General features: G+C 46.1%; 1 protein-coding gene across 6 annotated transcripts in view; it reads right to left on the bottom strand.

Annotated features, from left to right (window-relative positions):
* The window catches only part of MRVI1 (murine retrovirus integration site 1 homolog), a 118,687-nt gene continuing 98,815 nt past the window's right edge, over positions 647-20,518 (bottom strand). For 4 of the 6 annotated variants that reach the window (XM_018059536.1, XM_005689681.3, XM_005689684.3 and 1 more), the window contains 4 exons: positions 19,610-19,674; positions 11,582-11,701; positions 10,115-10,249; positions 1,094-4,192 (listed from right to left, as the gene is read on the bottom strand). In XM_018059536.1, the coding sequence (XP_017915025.1) occupies positions 3,949-4,192; positions 10,115-10,249; positions 11,582-11,701; positions 19,610-19,674 (564 nt within the window). In that variant the 3' untranslated portion in view covers positions 1,094-3,948. Of the gene's footprint in view, positions 4,193-10,114; positions 10,250-11,581; positions 11,702-19,609; positions 19,675-20,518 lie in introns of all 6 variants that reach the window. The other 2 variants (XM_005689682.3, XM_018059538.1) reach the window with 1 other exon arrangement.

Here is a 20,518-nt window from a genome sequence, read left to right on the forward strand (position 1 = left end):
TGCTAAGTCAGTGTCTCCTATGTTGAAAATTTGTTCTTGAAGTTCCCTATTTCTGCTTCTGTATGTGTTAGTCAGGGTAGGCTAACTGCTATAACAAACATTCCTGAATTTCTGTGGCTTAATATGCTAAACTCTTATTTCTTGCTTATGTCAGTTGAAGTCTGTGAGCGCCCATAAGAAGACTCAGCTTCTACTTAGTGGGGCCAGCAACTTCTTGGACCTCAGGTTCTAAACTGAATGCCCTGAATCTGGCAGGCAGAAAGGGGACTGCAGGGAATGCAAGGTACTAGGCAGGAGAGTCTGTTTAGGAAACTGGATCTGGAAGGTTCACATTGGCCTGCCCCTCGCTGTAAGAAAAGACGAAAAAAGATTGTCTAACCGTAGAAATCAGATTGGTGAAAACACAGCAGTCTCTATCACAGAAAAACGTATCAAAAAAAAACAACACATAGACCAGGAAGATACGGGAAACTAGGGTCAGGAATGAGGATGAGAAGCAGAGGAATTGATTGAGCCCCTGGAAGGGATCTGGTGACCCAAGGACTGGGGACCTGGGAGGCACTGTCGCCCAAGGAAGATTCTAGTTCAGGGTTGGGCAAGGTTCTGACTCAGCTCCACAAAATGAGGAGGCATTCGGCTGCTGCCAAAGGTTTGGAAATGTGCTTTTATTTTCAAACTCAGGTACGTGACACTCTATAGTTCAATGCTAGCACACCTGTGTGAGGTTTGACAACATTAGGAACTGCCAGCCAGTGATACATAAACCCCGCGTCTCCCTCCTCTTACTCCGCCAGGCTGTACGCGGGAGTGGCACAGAAAGTGAAGGTCCTTTAGGAGGGGACACTGCGGCACCAACAACGGAGTCCTAGGGCCAAGCAGAAATGTCAGACCCCAGAGGCATGGTGAAGGAAGGGAGCTTTATTTCTGATCAATATCACTCACTGTTGGACATACAGGGCCTGTTTCTCTCCATTTCACTGCTGCTTTGGCAACAGTTCCAATTGCATTAGGTCCATCTTCGCTTTTAAGAAATACCGAGGAGTCCTGCTTCAGGAATGCCCTTGGTAATGTGATTACTCGTTTGCTCCTTCTGGTTACTTCTTGTCCTTGACCTCCCTTACTCATAAAGTCGTCTGGCTGAGGGCCTGATCTGGAAGCATTCTTGCAGGCCTTTCTATGAAGCAGCTGGGGGCTCAAGAGCTCACTGCAGCTCCTCTCCTGGCCTTTGTCTCAACTGGAAACAAAGGTGGGAACCCTGTGGCCAAGCGGGCAATGGGTCAGCTCGGCCCGGTCCTTCTTCAAGGCAGGCTGAGACTGGCCAACCCAGAGTCCTGCGGCACAGCCACACTCTCCAGAGCTCTGTTTACACCCTGCCTTTGGCTCTGAGGGCCTAAAGCTCCTTCGTGTGTCTGCTCCCCCTTGAAGAGGTAGGGCAGACCATCCATCCATGAATCCAATGTCTGTCTGCCTTGATCTGCGCCTCTTTACCTTAATGGCACATCCTTGGTCAACCCTGGCTTGGACTTCTCTTGCAGTAGTTTTCTTGCCACTGAAAAGGGTGCCACCTTCCCCGCTCCAAAAAAAAAAAAAAAAGAAAAATCAAGCTGTTTTACCGGGGGTCCTGATCTAGGTCGGTCTTTCTGAAGGAAGTGATTGCTTCAAGCCCAACCCTTTAGTTTGGAAATGATGTTGTTAGGTCACAGAGTAGATTGAAAAAATAATAGAATAAGTTGAGGCTAATAAAGATGTGATTTCTCTCACTCACCATTTGAGATGGTGGTGGTGAGGATGCTGGTGCTGGGAAGTATGCAAAACGTCAGCTGTTCCCAGACTGCTCTCCACCACCTTGCACACTCATTCTTCTGACCAACATTAAATGACACCCTCCCAAGCATCAGCCACCATGCTAGGCACTTACCCAGAGAATGGGTAAGACATGGTTCTTGTCTTTGAGGAAAAACGCTTGGAAAGACAGACACATAAATAAGTTATTAATATTATGATACACTGTAGTAGTAATGTTCATTAGTAGTAGTAATGAAAATGTTTTAAAAGTGCTGGAAAGTACAGAGAAGGGTATGACCTATTAATGTGGTCTGGTGTGGAGTTGGAGGGAGGCCACTAAAGCTGCATGGAGCGGGTGATTTTTGCACTTGGTCCTGAAGAGTGACTGGAAGGAAAGAGGATTGCAGCAGAAGAAAAATGAGCGTGAGAAAGCAGTCTGGTTTGGGAACCAGAAATGACTTGGAGTGGCTGAAGGGCTACCTGGGGGTGTGGGGCTGAAACAGAACATGTCTAGATAGAAGACCTTTGGAAAAGGCAATTTAGCACAGGGTTAAGAGCATAGCCTCTGGGACCAGCCTGGCTGGGTTTACCTTCCAACCCCATGGGTATCCTTGGCAAGTTACTTGTGTTTTTGTGCTTCAGTTTCCTTATGTGAAAATGGGCAGAGTCATAGCTTTTTCCTTTTTCTTGAGGACACAGTAAATGAATCCTTATATAATACCAGTGTTTGGCTCATAGTAAGTTCTACATAGGGTCAGCAACAAAAGCAGAGAAACCACCATAAACGCCACACAGAAACCAGCACTCCCCAGATCTGATGTGGTACGAAGGCAGGCAGTGGCTATCCAGGGGGAGCAAGAAGTCAAGCTGCAGGTGGGATTTGCTGTTTTCTGCTAAATAATGGGAAAGCTCCAAGACCTTCACTTGCATTGGGAATCCCACCGAAACTGGAGCCTTGTGGAAGAGATGCACACTTGCACGTGGGCACAGCGAAGTTGAAGCACACCCTGTTTCCTCCTTTCCCAGAGAGAGCAAAGTGGGGGTAGACCATGCCGTAAGCATGCACGTGCGCTCAGCTGTGTCTGACTCTCTGTGACCCCATGGAGTATAGCCTGCAGGCTCCTCTGTCCATGGGATTTTCCAGGCAAGAATACTGGAGTGGGTTGCCATTTCCTCCTCCAGGGGGTCTTCCCAACCCAGGAATTGAACCTGTGTCTCCTGCATTGGCAGGTGGATTCTTTACCACTGAGTCACCTGGGAAGCCCCCACCATGCTGTATAGCAGCTTAGAATTAACACTGGAAATGGAGACCAGCAAGTTCACCACGCAAGTCATGAGTTTTCAGTGTTTCTCAAACATCGTAAATCCATGTGGAGAGCTCACTGAACAGGTAAGTGCCTGGTGACTGCCCCACACGTGAAAATCTGTGGGTTGGCTTTATGCCCAGCACACACCCAGAGCACACAGTTGGAGGACAGTTGACTTCATGAACGTGTGTGCTTTCTGTGTGTGTATCTCTGTGTGTATGTGTCTGTGTGTGTGTGTGTTGCATGTGTGCAGAGGCATATGTATTAATTTACATCTTCCCATTTCATTTCAAGCACTGAGCTAAAATCAGCCTAAATATTTTTCTGAGAAACCTTTCCATCTTCTGTAAAGAGCAACTGTGATTGCAATGAGGAGGCGGCGAGGCTGAAGGAGAGTCAGTAAGAATGAGATGTGAAATGGGAAGATACTCATGTTGCTATTCCAAATTCCAGGTCTGATCCTCAGGGCAGAGTTAGCCCTTAGGCACAGTCGTGCCTGATTTCCAATCAGTTGTAGAGAGGAAAACCAGGGAGAGTGGGCTTTTCATGTTTCCCCGTGAGGAAGGTATTTTGTTTCTCCCCAGCCATCTGAACTGGCGCGGCCGCATTCCCTTCTTCTCTTCAAGTCCCCTGGTGATGGCTACTTCTTTGTCCACTGATGCTTTCTGTCGATCCTCCAGGAACATCAGCTATTGTGTGTGAATAGCTCCCGCAGGGGTGCCGAGTGTGAAGGAACCCCTGCTTGCTCCCCTGATGGCAGCAGTGGCATGCCCATGCCCAGGCCTGACGCGTCTCGCTTGAGGAAAGGGCGACAGGCTGTGTGCTGGAGCAGGGCACGGCCTGAGTGTTGGGCTTTCTACCGCTCTGTAGGCTGCTCATGCTGGAGTCCCGAGCTCCACCAGGAGTCCCGCTGGGCTGCCGAGCACGTGGATTTCCCGAGGGACCCGTCGGCCTGCTCTACGCAAGAGCTGTGGGAACCATAGAGCCCCAGCACGACAGTCAGGACCAGCATCGCTGCGGCCATCATCCAGATGACTTGCCAATGCTGACACAGTTTGGGATACATGACTTGTAAGAAACGAACCAGTTCTTCAAGTTTGCTGTCAAATGGAAAACACAGGTGGCGGGTTTAGTATATTGGACACGTATAAGATGCCCCGACCCATACTTCTGTCTGGAATACTTTCCAAGTTGTCTTGAGCCATGGCTCTCAAACTTACCCGTGCAGAATTGCTTAGCAGTAATTATTCGAAATACCCCAGGACTACAGACTAAGAATCTTCAAAGCTATGGTCTAAGAGTCTACTGTTTAAACATTTCCCCAGGTGATTCTGATGCTAACAGTCCACATGCCCTCATCCATTCATGAGATGGTCATTGACATCTGAGCTCCCCCAAGGCCCGAGATCCAGGCTGGCTGACCCAGACTCCCATGCATCCATGCGGGCCCAGCATCTTTTCTGTACTTGGTGTCACAACCTGTCCCCTGCCTCCATGTGCAGAGGCATAATTTTTTGTGCTCAGTTCCACATATGACCATGTCCAGAGTGGAAGGACTGTGACGAACTCCTAGAAGACTCCTGACGTTGAATAATAAACGACACAGAACGAGGAACCTCAAGAGCTCACTTCAGACCATCCCAGGGGCTTCCAGAGAACTCCTAGCTCTGGCAACCTCAGGGTGACTTATTCAAGTATTTTCTCAGTCCTAGTAATCCTCCTTCCCAGTAAAATAGAGAGCCAACAGAATTTGCTGTATGGCACAGGAGACTCAAATGGGGACTCTGTATCAACCTAGAGGAGTGGGATGGGGAGATGAGAGGGGATACATGTATACCTATGGCTGATTCATGTTGAGGTTTGACAGAAAACAAGAAAATTCTATAAAGAAATTATCCTTCAATTAAAAAAATATATATATATATAAATTTAAAATAAATCTTCCTTCCCAAATATCTCTTCCTCCACTTTCTCTGGTCTCTCCACACTTTTCTCTCTTCTCTCCTTGCCATTCATCCCCTCACCTCTGCTTCTTGCCTGTGTCCCCCCACCGTGCACCCTTGGATTCCCAGGTAGCTCAAACGGTAAAGCATCTGCCTGCAGTGCAGGAGACCCGGGTTCAATCCCTGGGTTGGGAAGCTCCCCTGGAGAAGGAAATGGCAACCCACTCCAGCACTCTTGCCTGGAAAATTCCATGGACGGAGGAGCCTGGTAGGCTACAGCCCATTGGGTTGGAAAGAGTCAGACACGACTGAGTGATTGAACTGAAAAGACATTTGGTCAGATGGTCCACTTGGCAGAGTCCCTTCTTAAAGCTCTCTGGAGAAGCCCCGGACGCATTCATTAAGCTAGAATTTCTTCCCACCTCCCCTTTCTTCCCACCCCCCCCCCCCACCTTTTCCTTCTTTTCCTGACTGCCTCTCAACTTTTCCACTCTTTTTGTGGCACAGTTAAAAGATGGTTGAATGGCATCACTGACTCGATGGACCTGAGTTTAAGCAAGCCCTGGGAGTTGGTGATGGACAGGGAAACCTGGTGTGCTGCAGTCTATGGGGTCGCAAAGAGTTGGACATGACTGAGTGACTGTACTGAAAAGACATTTGGTCAGATGGCCCACTTGGAAGAGTCCATTCTTAAAGCTCTCTGGAGAAGCCCTGGACATGTTCATTAAGCTGGAATTTCTTCCTGTTTCTAATCCCAGATTGATTGATCGATCGATTGATCTAAAACTGAGAATACTGAACATCACCAAATGGAGGAGGTGAGAAGTGACAGGAGGGCCTTCTCCAGATCCTGAGGCTCACATAGACCCTGAAATATGCAGGCCACTTGCTGAGAAGTAGATAGTTCTAGATGTCTTTCAATGGGTAAGAAGATTAAACAAATACCCTCTGTACAAAGGGATTAGATGCTCAGAGTACCTGTCTTGGATATTAAAGCATTGGTTGATTTCTTTTCCACATGGGAAACCATTGAAAATTGTTTCAAAAGCAGTTAAGCAAAGCAAAACAGTGAGCACATGAGCCAAGGTGGAAAATTATTGGCTACTTTCATAACTGTAGGGGGAGAGAGGATTTGGAAATGGAAGCTTGTTTTCTTTTGGCACCATTTTGATTCTTTAACTTCTATTTAGATATAGTTGGATGCTATGGCACAGTCTTTCTTTTGGGCTGTATTTTTCTGGGCCCCAGAACAAGCTGCTGGAGCTGGAAGAATCCCACTCTCACTCCATCCTTTAGAGGGGTTGGGAAGGAGGAGGGTAATATAGGCTTTGTGACCCTCAGCTGGTTACCTATTTAAAGTCTATAAAAATGGTTAGAAATAGAATTATTGATTAGAAATAGAATTCCTTCAGAAATCAATTTTTGGTTGTTCTGAGTTCTGCCTACTCCTCCACTGGGAGAAGTGAGGTTGCTCCCCATCACCTAGGCCAGGAGATGCTGCGTGGAGAGCTCAGTACCTTGCCGTTTGGGCACATGGTGAGTGGGCTGATGTGCGACCCCCACCTGAGGGATCTGAAGAATGAGAAGCTTGCGGAACTGCTTGATGCCATCAGAACATGGGGCCATGAAACCGAGAACCGTCCTCCCACCACTAGTGGGCCAGAGATGCGTATTTCACTTTAACTGGGCATAGGCAGGAGAGGGAGAGCTGGCACAGGGTGGCATAGACCTGGAAACGCTGCCCAGAAGCTGAGCACAGAGGTACACTTCCAGCTGCCCAAGGACTGAGAGAGAGATTGTAAGTAGCTAGCCAGAAGAGCTGCATTTGACCTCACAAAGGGAATTGCAGTTGAGAGATCCTCAGTAATGGTGTGGGTGTGTGTGTGGGGTGGGGGGTCGGTGTGGGGTTCTCTGAAGGTTCCATAAAACACCACACTGAACAAAACCAGAAAGTCAGAGGACTTCCCTTGTCCAGTGGCTAAGATCCTGAGCTCCCGATGCAGGGGGCCCGGGTTCAATTGCTGGCCCAGGAAACAGATCCCACATGCCACAATTAAGACCTGGCACAACCAAATAAATTAGTAAAAATAAATTTTAAAAAATCAGCCTTACATCCCTGCTAAGGCCTGGAGCCTGCTCACAATAAGACCAGCGAGTTAATACCTTTCCTACCCTTAATCTCCTTCCCCTTTCCCAGCCCTGGAGAGGTCAGGTGCTACATTAACTAAGCTCAGTGGAGGGCACGAGTGACAGAGAGCAAGAAGTAGTTAACTCTGTCCCCACTATCAGCTTCCTTCCTGAGGCAGAGCCAAGCTGACTGGAGGCAGGAAGGGATGGGTAGAAAGTTGAACTTTTTAAGTTCGGGATTTTGACTATTCCAGGGATCTAGCCATTTACATGGAGAAGGCACTGGCAGCCCACTCCAGTACTCTTGCCTGGAAACTCCCATGGACAAGCCTGGTGGGCTGCAGTCCGTGGGGTTGCTAAGAGTCGGACACAACTGAGCAACTTCCCTTTCACTTTAAACTTTGATTCATTGGAGAAGAAAATGGCAACCCACTCCACTGTTCTTGTCTGGAGAATCCCAGGGATGGAGGAGCCTGATGGGCTGCCGTCTATGGGGTCACACAGAGTCGGACACGACTGAAGCAACTTACCAGCAGCAGCAGCAGCAGCCATTTACATGACTGAAATGAGGTTATTCTTGGGACTTAAAGTTGACCAGAAGACTTCTATTTTCTGAGAGTTATTGGAAAAGTAAAGGAGTCTGCCTAATATCATTTTAACCCCATGGAACAGTTCTGAAGACACACTGGGAGCCAAGACAATAGTTTTCTGTCCCATCTTATGAGTCTCATTCAGTGCATTACATAAATGTCAGAAGACCTATGTTCTCTGTTTTAGTATAGTTAAGATCTTGGGTTGATTCACCCAATAAGTTCATTGAAGCTGATCCTCCAGAAAGTAATATTGAGAACAGATTATATTATTATAATAGAGGAGAGATTCAGTGTTTGAGGTTGAATGTCTTCAATAAAGGGTTGGCTGCTGGGGTGATCCTAGTGTTTTTCAAATGCCCTAAATAGGACATGGAACTTTTCACAACTTCAGACCTTGCTTGTTAGTGAGATGCCAAAATTTCGTGGTGGGAATTGTGCTTGAGTAGAGGTGCCTGCAGGCAACTGTGTGTGTTAGGGACTTGGGGATGAATGGATTGTCTGGCATTCAAGACAATGGCTCTTGGGATTGGTCTGGGTTGGGTGACGGGTGAGGAAGGGATCCTGTGACTGTGAGTGGGCAGTTTCTCTGATAGCAGTGTCAGTCATCATGGAGAAGGTGATGCCACACTGCTGAGCCTGAACAAGTGAAGCTGCACCATGTGCTAAGGACCCTTCTGAGGGTGTGCTGATGCCTGGTACCCATCCTCTGAGGTCCAGGCATGTTCTTAAGATCAGAAAGTGAATCTGAGAGGGAGCAGGGGTTGGGAGAGAGAACAAGGCCTTTCAGGATCAGCAGGACAGAGAGAACACTCTTGGACGATGGATGTGAAGGGCAACCGTTGCCACGCACTGCTGACCAAGAGCTGGACAGAGGGAGAGCTGGGCACAGCCTCTCTTCTGCTGGGATTCCACGAATTAGGAGGGAGCTGCCAATGGCCCAAGATCAAACCAGCTAGATAAGGATTCTAGCCCTGTACTTTGTAAACCAGTGTGTTTATATTCCATGTACCCTCCGTGTTCTGTTCCTTTTGTTCTTTCCTGGTGTTTGGAAGGGTTAGAAGTCCCAGCCTGTCTTCTTTTTGAAGGGAGCCAAAGAAAGGGCTGTTGTCAGGCCTGGGCTTGACTGCATTAAAGGAGAGGAGATAGAGTGGTGGCCCACAAAATGAGAGCAGAGGACCCCCAGGAGAGCCAGAAGACCGAGAAAGACAGGACCCAGTTGCTCAGGGCAGGGACTGTGCTTTGATTGTGAACACTGGGCTTCTCTCCCTAGCAGAGGTAGTGCATCCTAGCATGCGTTTGTTTCCAACTGTGAAACACTTTCTCTTCCCATGAACACTGGAGTTGGCTCATGCAGGCTAACGCCTCTTACTCTGGTTGAATCTGCCGACTGGGCTCTGCTGCTTGCTCTTATGTGCTTTGAAGCATATCCATCTCACTTCGAATCTGCATTTTATTACATGATTCATTGCATGCATATGGTTTCCAGAGTCTGCTAGCAATGAGGCATAGACAACATACCCCATCCCAAATGAAGCAGCTGATTAGATTAATTGATCATTTTTGACTAAAGTCATTCTGGACTAAAGGTAGCCTGGGAGTCTAAAAGCAGTGATTTTGGTGAAGTGTTCCAAGTTAGCTGTAACTACATTTTAAAAATCCAAAACTCCAGACTTCTAGTTTAAATGTGCTAGTAGAGATAATAGGGCCAGATATACAAAATTGGGGCCCTCTGTTAAAATCCAGGACGTCAATTTGTCACTAGATCCATAGGGCACAGGTAGGGCAAAATGCTGGATCTATATTACCTTTATCTGCATGTTACATAGGTTTTTCAGGATTTTGTGGAAAATGCACTTAAAATATAAAGTATATTTAAAAAGAAAAATCTGAGTATTTCCAATCCAAAGTAAAAACAATGTCCAGATGACCAAATTTGATTGGTCACCATGGAAGGAAACTTTTGGAGACTCATGTTTGCCACAAAGTTGAGTTGTCCCCTATCTCCACGTGTTCTCTCCACCCCCATCCTCCTCTAGGGCTTCAGGCCAACTCCCTTGACCTTGGATCTCTCATGGGGATGGCTGGGCAGTGAGTTAACTGTGGTCCCTTGTATTTTCCCAGCTCTTAGGAACTCCTGACCCCACCCTTGGCCATCACTGACCCCTAAACCCTTGCAAACACCCCCTTGTTAACTACTTGGACTCTTTGGGATTCCCTCTGCCTCCTCCTCGGACATGAGTTTCGTCTTGGTTTCTGTTGGCTGCTCACTTGGGCCCTGGACGCCTCGGACTGGCCCCTCCAGGGATGCTGTGCGGTGAAAGGGACTGAGGCCCATGTTAGCAACTGTGACGGCTACAACCTGCTTCTCCGCTCCTTCTCCTCTTCCTCAGTTTCTGCCACCTCTTCCGGCTCCTCTGGGCTCTCGCTCTTCTGTTCTTCCTCCTCCTCCTTCAGGTCTTGAAGCTCCTTGGTTTTCTTTAGACCTTCCTGGTATCTGGAAGGCAACAATGAACAACTGAGTCTGGAAAGGCCAGCAGATGCAGAGCATCCTTCCCCGAGTTGCTAGAGGAGGGGCTCTGAGCACTTGCCGGGATTCTGCACTCACTTCCTGTGGCTCCACACAATAGGGAAAAGCCACCACATCCCACGGCGGCTCATATCAGGACGATTTCCCTTCACCCCCAGTCATCCTTCCTGTTTATGTGAAAGTGTGACAAAACAGATGGGGAAAAATATGTGGGTGCAGTCTCCTGGCTAGATTCTTCTCCAACAAACCATTTGGGAGGGCTAAGGACTGCGTCTGCTCTCTGTGTGGCCTTGGAGCCTCGGCCACTCCCCTGTGAGAAGGAGGGGCTGGCACCCATTGCACAGGTGATGGAACATTTTGAGAAAGTGACAAGAGTATAGCTTGGCCTAGGGAAGGTGGGGCTCATACACAGGCTTGTTGGGAAGATTTGCGGAAGTGAAACGCACACAAGTTCTCTGTAAATGGTCGCAAAGCCAATGGAAGCATTCACTCCCCTCCTTTCTAAGTACAGAGGACAGGTATGGGTGAAAAGACAGGCTTTTCGAGAGAAATCTTCTGACTTCCTTCTCCCAGGATTGATATTACCCTGAGCATACTTTTTGCTCGTCTAACAACTGAGTGTTTAAGGCCAGCACAGTTGGGCTGGGGCAAACCCCACTGTGGTTGTAGGTACCACCACACCAAAGCCCACAGGTTCCATGTCAGAGAGAGGCTGCAGCTCCCTCAGGGGCTACAGGGCAAGAAGCCCAGGATGCAGTGCCTGGTCAGAGGTAATTCTTTACCTGGCTGGGCAGGGGCCCTGCTCAGTATTCTGCCCCATCAGTGACTGACAACAGGCCAAAGGTGCTACTGAAGCTCAACTGGAGAAGGGAGTGGCTAGAAGTTGAGGGGACTCCTGCGGCAAGAAGAAGGGATGACTGAGGCAGTTCTGGGAAGTGGGGCTGCAGCTGCTCCAGGACACTGCTGGCAGCGGCATGACTGCTCTGGGCATGTGTCAGGAAGCCTCAGGCACCACCAAGAGGAACCCACCCAGGGCCTTTGACTTCCAGATCATTCTGGTGGCTTTATGCCTAAAAAGAGGGCAGTCTGGTTATTATCTAACCACACCCTTCTGCCCCATTTCCTCCTGTCTTTCCTGTGGAACAGTACTGCTCTTTCCTATGTAATTCCTTACTCAGGCAAGGAGGTCCTGGGGCCATGAGTTGCTTCCCTAAATCCTTTAAGAAACAGGAAAGGTCTGTGGGAAGGTATCTTGTGAGACACGCCAGGTGACCTCAGGGCTGCTGACAGCTGACTCACCCCTTGTTGTAAGCTTCTTCCTCCATCCTGGCCTTAGCCTCCTGGCTGATCCCCTCCAGGCAGCTTGGAGTCAGCACAGAAGCAGAGGCTTCACAATCTGGGTCTCCATTTGTCTTTCCACTAGTGAGAAGGCAAGTACAGGACATCCTTTCAGGGACAGATAGGGCATCTGAAAACCAAACTATGTCTTTGGCCTGTTACTGCACAGAAGTGAGGAAGCTCATTCTGGTTGAATCTATTTCAATCTTTCTATCTTGAGATAAGATTCTTTTTTTTTTTTTAAAGGCTCTGGTCCTTGAATCCTCCCTAGACGACCCCCAAACATCCAGTACTGTACCAGTTCCCCTTTTTCCTCCTGCTCTCAAACCCACTTTCATTCTTATTCCAGGAGATGCTGTGAGTAGACAGACAGCTATTGGGAGCTCCAGGGCACTAAGAGGAAGAAGATGGGGGTGGACCAAATGTTCAGAGTCATCCCATCCCTGTGGTCCATCTTTTGCTTCATTCATTTAAATATCTACCCAGGATTAAGTCACAGGCACCTTGTAATGTGCTAGGGAGACATTAGGAAACAAAAGAAAAAGTCTTAGCCAACATGGAGCACAGCAGGAGAAAATGCCCAAAAAAGTCAAGAAAAAATATTAAATTAATTACAAATTGTGATGACTTTTATGAGAGAAATAAACTCTGTGCAATGACAGAAAATAACAAGGGAAGAATCTGCTTAGATTGAATGGCTACAAAAGACCTCTTGGAAATGGAATAACAGGCCTGAAAGATGAGAAGCCAGGCACATCTATGGCAGAGGGAAGATCATCCCAGGTAGAGGATTCAGATGTGTGAAGACCTTGAGATACAAAAGATGTGAAGTTTGAGGGACTGAAGAGAGGCAATGAAGTAAGAGTTAACTTCTGGATAAGATGTATCTTTGATGCCTGCAAGGTATCTAGCTGGAGATGCCAAGTTGGCAGTTGCATGCACCGTAGTGCGTAAGAGAACTCTAGACTGGAGACATTCAGGAGGAAGCTGGGGTTTAATGCCAGAGGAGTGGGAAAGAATGTCTGGGGACAAGTGTGAGGGAAGGTGAGAAGATGACCCAGGACCGAGCCACGTGCATGTCCACCCTTAGCTCAGGTGGAGAAGGAGGAGCCTGCGGAGGAGCTGAGAAGTAGCAGGCAGAGAGGTGAGAGGAGAATCCGGAGAGTGAGGAGTCCTGGGAGCTGAGAAAATGTAAGCAGCTCTTTGTGGGAAACCTCCTTCAGAAGGAAGCCCCTTTCCTTCCCACTTTAGCAAAGCTATATTGAAACTAACCATTCATTCATTCATTCATGCCATACAGCATATAGGATCTTAGTTCCTTGGCCAGGAATCAACCTACTTCACTCCACCCCACCCCACCCCATCCCACCCTGTGTTGGAAGCTCAGAGTCTTAACTACTGGTCTGCCAAGAAAGTCCCTGTAACTAATTTTTAAACCAGGCACCACCGTGCTCTACTTATCTCTGGCGCAAGCACAAAATTGCCTAACTTTCTGGTTCCTCCTATAGATCAAAAAGGTAGAAATGAAGAATAAGTTAACAGATGACCAGATCTATTCCCTAGCTCCCCATTCAGTCATCTCCCAAACAAACCATGTGACCAAACTGTGTGAACAATATAACATCTAGAGTCAATGAGACTACATGCAGTGGGGGGACAGTGACCACTCTGACCCGCATCCCATTGATTAACTGAGATGACTTCCCTCCTTCCGCTTAAAGGTTTCCTGGCCATGCAGGATCTTCGGAGGTGGTTTTGGGAGACAGTGAGTCCACCATCTTCACAGACTACCAGCATTCCAATGAAAGGAATTTTCCTTTCTACCACTTTATTGATTTTATAAGCAGCGAGCAACAGGACCCTCTTCCCCTGCCCACCCCAAACATGGAAAGCGTGTCAAGGAGGGAGAATTGTCTCACATACACACACACTTCTGAGAATCTGACTCAGATGTGTGTAGGAAAAGTGACTCTTGGACTGGATACCGTGGAGGTCAAGAAGAGCTCTGGTGACACGGCAGAAGCCAAAGACAGATTGGAAAGGGCTGAGCGAAGACTGGGAGGTGAGAAAGGTGAAGACGTAGACACAGGAAACTGACAAGGACAAGGGAGTGGGGGGACTGTGCAGCTGAAGCAGTGGGTCAAAGGACAGAAGCACACGTGAATGTGCATAGAATGGTTCAGTGGCGGGGATGAGAGGAAAGGGAGGACCGAAGAAATACACCCTTTGAAAAGGAAAGTAGGGGCAGACCTTAGAAAGGTAGAGAAACTTCCCCTTAGTCATAACAAAGGCAGGAAGGCGATGGAGATGGGGGGCTGGGAATCTGGCAAAGGAAGATGAGAGGAATCTTCTCATCCAAGAGCTTAAATTTTCTTTATAAAATGGAAAAACAAGGTCATCTACTAAAAGCAAGAAGTAGGGAGGCTAGGCAATCTTGAGGAGGGAAGAGGAGGCGCACGCATCATGAGGTGGAGGTAAGGGGGACAAACGTGCTAGATTAAAGCAGGATAGCTGATGGTGCCAGGAGTCCATTTGAGGTATGAAATCACGAGTTGAAAGGAAATATCCTGATGGCCATGCCTTCTCTATGTATCCTGCAGCTCACCTAGGGGCCTGGAATTCCAATGAGAGTCTTGTCATGGAGGAGACCACAAACAAGGCAGACCAGTGACTAGAGCTTTGCAGCCAGGACTCTGAAGCTCACAGCAGCTACCCTCCCTGACCTCTCAGCCCTGACCACCTCATAAGTGAGTCTCCTCATTCTCAGCATCAGTTTCCTTGTCTTAGTTTCCTTCAGGCCTTGTAAAATTTACATTTCATCAGGTTGGAAACCAAAACCCATCGTGAACAAGAAAGAACACTCTAAAAATATCAGCTATTCATAACATTTCTCCTTTTTAAAATCACATTATCCCCTCCCTTCTATGTGACCTCTGCCAAATGTACAATTTTCTTATTTTTCCAAATGATTGGAAAAAGAGCAGAAAAACAGAGCGACAGCCCAGGGCAGGGAAAGCCATTCTTGTACAAAATGTGGTGGTGGTGTAGTCACTGAGTCGTGTCCGACTCTTGCGACCCCATGGACTGTAGCCCACCAGGCTCCTCTGTCCATGGAATTCTTCAGGCAAGAATACTGGAGTGGGTTGCCATTTCCCTCTCCAGGGGATCTTCCCAACCCAGGAATTGAACCCAGGTCTCTGCATTGCAGGCAGATTCTTTACTGACTGAGCTATGGGAAGCCTTTACAAAATATGGTAGGGTGTAAAATGTTTGCAGTTACTTCCTGACCCCTAGACTGAGCCTGTGTGTCTGTTAGTTGCTCATTTGTGTCTGACTCTTTGCAACCCCATGGACTGTCGCCCACCAGGCTCCTCTGTCCATAGAATTCTCCAAGCAAGAATACTGGAGTGGGTAGCCATTTGTTTCTCCGGGGGTTCTTCTCGACTCAGAGATTGAACCCAGGTTTCTTTCACTGCAGACGGATTTTTTACCATCTGAGCCACCAGGGAAGCCCCTAGACTGAGCTTATAGTTTTTAAAATATCTTCTCCAACTATCTGGAATCTTCTCCCCATGCACTTGAAAGGCTTTGTTCAAATATCTTTTCCTCTGTGGAACTCTTGCTAATGTTTTCCTCTCTCTCACACCCTCTGGTTAAAGTTGATCTCTCCCTTGATACTCTCAGGAAACCTCTTTTACAGCATAACTCAGAGCCATGGCACTTTATACACATGCTCTTCCTTCTGTATGACTGTGATTGCAGAGAAAGGCTGTGTTTCAGTTTGAATGATGCTTAGCACATGGGAAGTGCCTTTAAGTGTTTGCTGAGCTGTATTGCCTTCGCTGTGGCTCATCCCCTACCGGTTAATCTTACAAAATGGGCAGGTCCTCTATGTAAATGACTCTTTCCTGAGAACTAAGTGTTTGGATTGAGCTGAAGGAACCCCTATGCATGGTTGTAAACTTGGAGCTGAGCACAGCCAGTGCCCACCTTGAGATTTCTGGGCCAGACACTCATGGATCTTGGCATCTGTCCCCAGTTCATAATCTTGTGTGCTTTCTTCCTGAGATGACTGATTAGAATGAGGCTCATTGTTCTCTCATGTCCACTGGGTCAAAAATGTTTGTCATTGTGCTTAGCTCAGTAATGTGAAGAGATATTTAGTCAAAATGTATTGTTTGACCTGCAGATATATTAGATTCTATTTTTCCCACGTGGTCAACAGTATTTGAAAGTGACGTCAGTGCTTTCCCATGGACAGATCTTACCTTCTCGGGCTCAGCTATGTCTGAAAGCCACCCCCAATACCAAGGTTCCCTCAGACAAGTCCAGCCTGGGGGACCTTGGATACAAGAACTCCCTTAGTCTCGGTTACTCTGTCCCAGGTTCCTGGAGTTTACTAATAGGTTGCTTGAGGGCTAATCCATTCCAGAATACTATCAGCAAAGGGGAACTGTTTCACTACATATATTTAATGTGATATAAAACCTTTAAGCAATTATCTTGACTGCTTCAAAAATGTAGAAAATGGTTATTTTACAGGTTAAAGAGGAAATTGCTCTGTGCTATAGTAATCTAATGGCCCCTTTTATGAAACCAGCCCTGTGCACCATCCGCATTTATGATGGTGCTGATCCTTCAGTGAATGGCTCTGTGTGCACTTTGCACCCCCATCCACTCCACCCTCCACTCCACGCCCGGTCACCAAGTTCTTTCACAATAGCTCACAGGAGCTTTTTCAAAAATAGCTCTTAAATCCACTCTCTTCTTTCGTGTCACACTGAATGTCTTCCCATTTTTCCAGCTGGAGTGTCTATTAAGAGGTTAAGCGCATGAGATTTATTATCTACTAGCTGTGTATCCTCAGGCATGTGATGGTTTCTCTGAGTTTCAGTGTCCCCATCTATAAGACAAAAATATTCATAGTATACCTTCCTCATGGTATTATTATAAGGATTAAAGGAGATCATTAATGCAAAGCAATTAGAACAGAACTTGGCATCAAGTAAGCATGCAGTAAATAATAAGAGTAATTCTCATTATCTTCAATATTATTCCTTGATTACTCCATACTTCATTGCCTTGGTGCCTGGAATGTTATTAACCTCCTAGTTACCTGGTTAACTATTATAACCTTCAGGTTTCACTTTTAACATAAATTGCTAGAGGAAATGTTTGCTAAGCAACCCCAATTACCAAAACTGGGTGATGTGCTCATTTTCTTGTGTGTTGTTTGCTTATAACCTGTTCTTCCTTCTGATATCACTCATCACACCATATTACAATAGGCTGTTTTCCATCTGTCTTTCCCATTATACTGTGAGCTCGTTGAGTGCATTCCAGGTGCCTGGGTCTTGGTCATCAATTGCTGAAGAAATGAAAGACTATGAATAAATAGATTTTTCAAGTTAAACTGAAACTGTTTCAAGTTAAAATGAAACTGTTCTTGAGCCTTATTCTATTTTAATCTTTAATACTAATTTAAAATATTACTCTATTTTTCTCTCAGTCTACAGGTTCCTAGACCCTTGCTGAGTGAAGAACGGGTTTCTATGAAGTCATCTGGAAGAACAAGGCTCAGAATTCTTTCAAGTTATTATCGGGAGTGCAGTCTGTGATCAGGTATTTGCTTGTGAACTATCTACAGGCAATATGATCTTCTCATCATCTTTCTTGTGCTTAGCCAACTCCCTTCCTGTTCAATCACTGTATGCTTAGGGAAATGTGAGATCATTTAAACACAACAATCTAGGTAGTAATACATATGAACTGATAATGCATTGTTTCTCTTTAACAGTATGGAAAAGGCAGTTATAAACAACCATGTTTCTATTAGAATGGAAATTATGAATTCATTTTCACTCACAGATTGTCTCATTGCCGATCTCTTGGCAATCTATTAGATATTTCCAGTTCCATAAATTTAGATCAAAATTACTTTGCATCTTTTAGACATCCAGAACGGAGAGTTGTTGTTAATCTGAATCCCTCCTCCTTTGAATAGACCCTCCCCTTTTTGCAGTCGTCTTTATAGACTGGGTGTATTCCCAACAGGCAAGTCAACCACAGCATGGGTAATGCATCACAGTGGTCTTTTTGAATAGCCCATAAGAATGAGCAGCACGCAGCCACTTCTTTAGGGTTTCTTGCTCGACGAGGTTCAGTCCTCACTCTGTCTGGGTCTCCCTTGGTTCTATACCCTTGGATGGTGCTGCCACCATTGATCCTCATTCGTTGCCGCTCCTGGTTCAGGGCTGCTGCCTACTGTCCCAGTTTTGTGCCTCACTTTCTCCTGCTTAAGGATAGTTGAGATCCTTGATGATCTCTGCTGCCTCAGATGGAAGCTGTCAGCTGGCCTGAGCATTCATTCTACAGAGTACAGGCCCTGCCGCATCCTGAAAGTCTGCTGGGGAGAAAGGGGATATAGATCTTCTGCCTTGACTGGCTCTACAGGCTGAGGGTTGAGAATGGAGCCTTGTTAGGGCCCTCTTGGAAAAGGGGTTGGTGCGTCCTCAGGTGGGACCTGGGGGGAGAATTTTAGCATGCTTCTCACTCAGGGCATCAGATGACCGTTTCTGGAGAGATTCGGAGACCATGGCCTGGACACTATGACTCTAGGGACTTGGCAAGATTCTGTAGGCTCCGTTAGCTCCACATGGTTGTGAGTCTATCGCCCCTTTACAATGTCCCTGAAGTGATCAAAAAAAGCAAGGAAACAAACAAAACACCCTACTCAACATGAAGGATCTCTAAGCTTTCTCTGGGTAAGGTGGCAAGGTGAAGAATTGCCCAGCTAACTTCAAGATTAATGGGCAGAGAATGAATCACTGAGTGATAGGTTGGTGGCTGCATATACTGAGAAGTGAGGAAAACAGGCTGAGTCTGGGGTGAGGAGCTGGGAGCTTGCCTGTACTAAAAAAAGGCACACGACACAGACCTTCCTTGCCAGGTCAAACAAAACTATTCTAACAGCAATGAAAAATGAAGTACTAAAGCTGTCTCAAGGCAAGGAAGAAGGAAGAATAGAGGTGTATGTTCTAGCAAATGAAGAAAGACACAGGGGAAAGTTCTGAGAGGTGGCAGCTGTGATCCAGATGTTTCCAGCAAGTAAATGAAAGAATTGGAAAAGCAAGTTATAAACTTCTCTGAGTATGTAGAAATAGCCTGCCTTGCTTCAGCTGGGGATGAAAAGAACTGCAAATGGCATAGATGCCTAGAAAAGTTACATGTAGCAGAAACTGTTTGTTGCCAACCCATTATTCATTCTTCCTCCTGTTTCCTAATAGCAACGTGATTTACGCCTGGGAATTTACTCTTCTTCATGGATCCATTTGCTCCATGGGAAGCTGATCTTCTCTTCCCATCTCCAGGGTATAGTTTAAAGCTATGATGACAGTCTCATTGTCAATCACATTGCCTGTGATTGGTTTAGAAAGGGACCATGTTCCAAATCTGCTAACAAGATAAAAAGGAAGACTGAAAGACTGGTCCCTAAGAAACAAGCATGGGACAAGATGGTCCCTTTCTTCCTCAAGATGTTGTCATGTCTGGATGAAACACCTGGCATTAGCCATTTGTCACAAATCTGCTGATGAAGTCAACATGCAAAGTGGGGAGAGACAAGGAAACTATAGAGGCTGAGCTGGGGCCCTGCCATACCAGGAAAAGCCTCACCTACTATTTAAACACCTTTGATTTGGAGCTTTCTTGTACCTGTAGCTCAAAGGATCCTAATGAATAAAGAAGGCTTCTGTCCCCTCTGGGCTCTTCTAGGATTGAGGCACACTTGCACTCATCTACAGCATCTTCCTTGTCCAGAAATTTTGCAAACTGGGTCTGAAATCTTTGTGGGTCTCAGAGTACCATTCATTTCCCCCTAGAACTTAATTTGCCTCCCACTGCATTTTATGAGTGAGGATGGGAGGAAAGTGAGCTGGAGAACTTTTCCTCCGAGATCCCCAAAGGTAAGAAGAAAATGGGCATACTCACTTTTCCAAAAGTGCAGGCAGTGCTGAGGAGACAGGTGGGTTGCCTTTTCCATTGGATGATTCTGACTGAATGGAAAACAGGAGATACTGAATAGAGGATGAGCTAGGAAGGGAGAAGCCAGGGCTGACCAGTCTCTGAATCCTGGGGTAGGGCCTAGGCATTGAATGTTCTAGAAGCATCCTGTGTGATTTTGATGGACAGCCCTGATTGCCAATCCCTTTGGTATAGTTTGCAAAATAGTCTCTGTTAAAACATACTAATCAATACTCCTGAAGCTCCTTTTCAAACATTTTTTTTCAAATTGCTTTATTTTAGTGAGTGATTTGGGAGTTTAGTGATCTCATGGATGATTGAAATGCTCAAGATTGGAAGAAGTGAAAGAAGTTTTAGAGTTATTTCTACCTATTAGTACAGTAAAGCTTTTTATTGCTTATACAGTCAGATGGGCTCTTTGTAGAATAGTGCTGATCATGAACAGGGCATAGAGAAACAACTGGAGAAATAATTAAAGAGTTTTAAATAGGATTAACCAGATCCACAAAGTTCTGGGAACAGTTTATAGGAGCTGTTTATAGGAACAGTCTTTGTTTTTAAAAAATTGAAATGAATTTTTTTCTAATTATAAGTAATACAGCTTTACTATAGAAATATAAAAAGGGATCAAAAAATTAAAATTACCTGGGTTTTCACCACTGCCCAGAAAAAACTATTAGTAGTAGTTCCATAGATATTATTTCAGAATATTCTCTGTCTACACATAGATATTCTATGTCTACACTTTTTTAAAACTAAAAAACAGAGTTACACTGTAAATACTGGGGTTTTGCTTTTTCTTTGTAATAAATTATGGACTTTCTTCATGCCAATAAACAAAAATTTACATTTTAATCATTATATTTAGCAACTGCA

The sequence above is a fragment of the Capra hircus genome, chromosome 15 (genome assembly GCF_001704415.2).
Source record: "Capra hircus breed San Clemente chromosome 15, ASM170441v1, whole genome shotgun sequence".
Lineage (NCBI taxonomy): Eukaryota > Metazoa > Chordata > Mammalia > Artiodactyla > Bovidae > Capra > Capra hircus.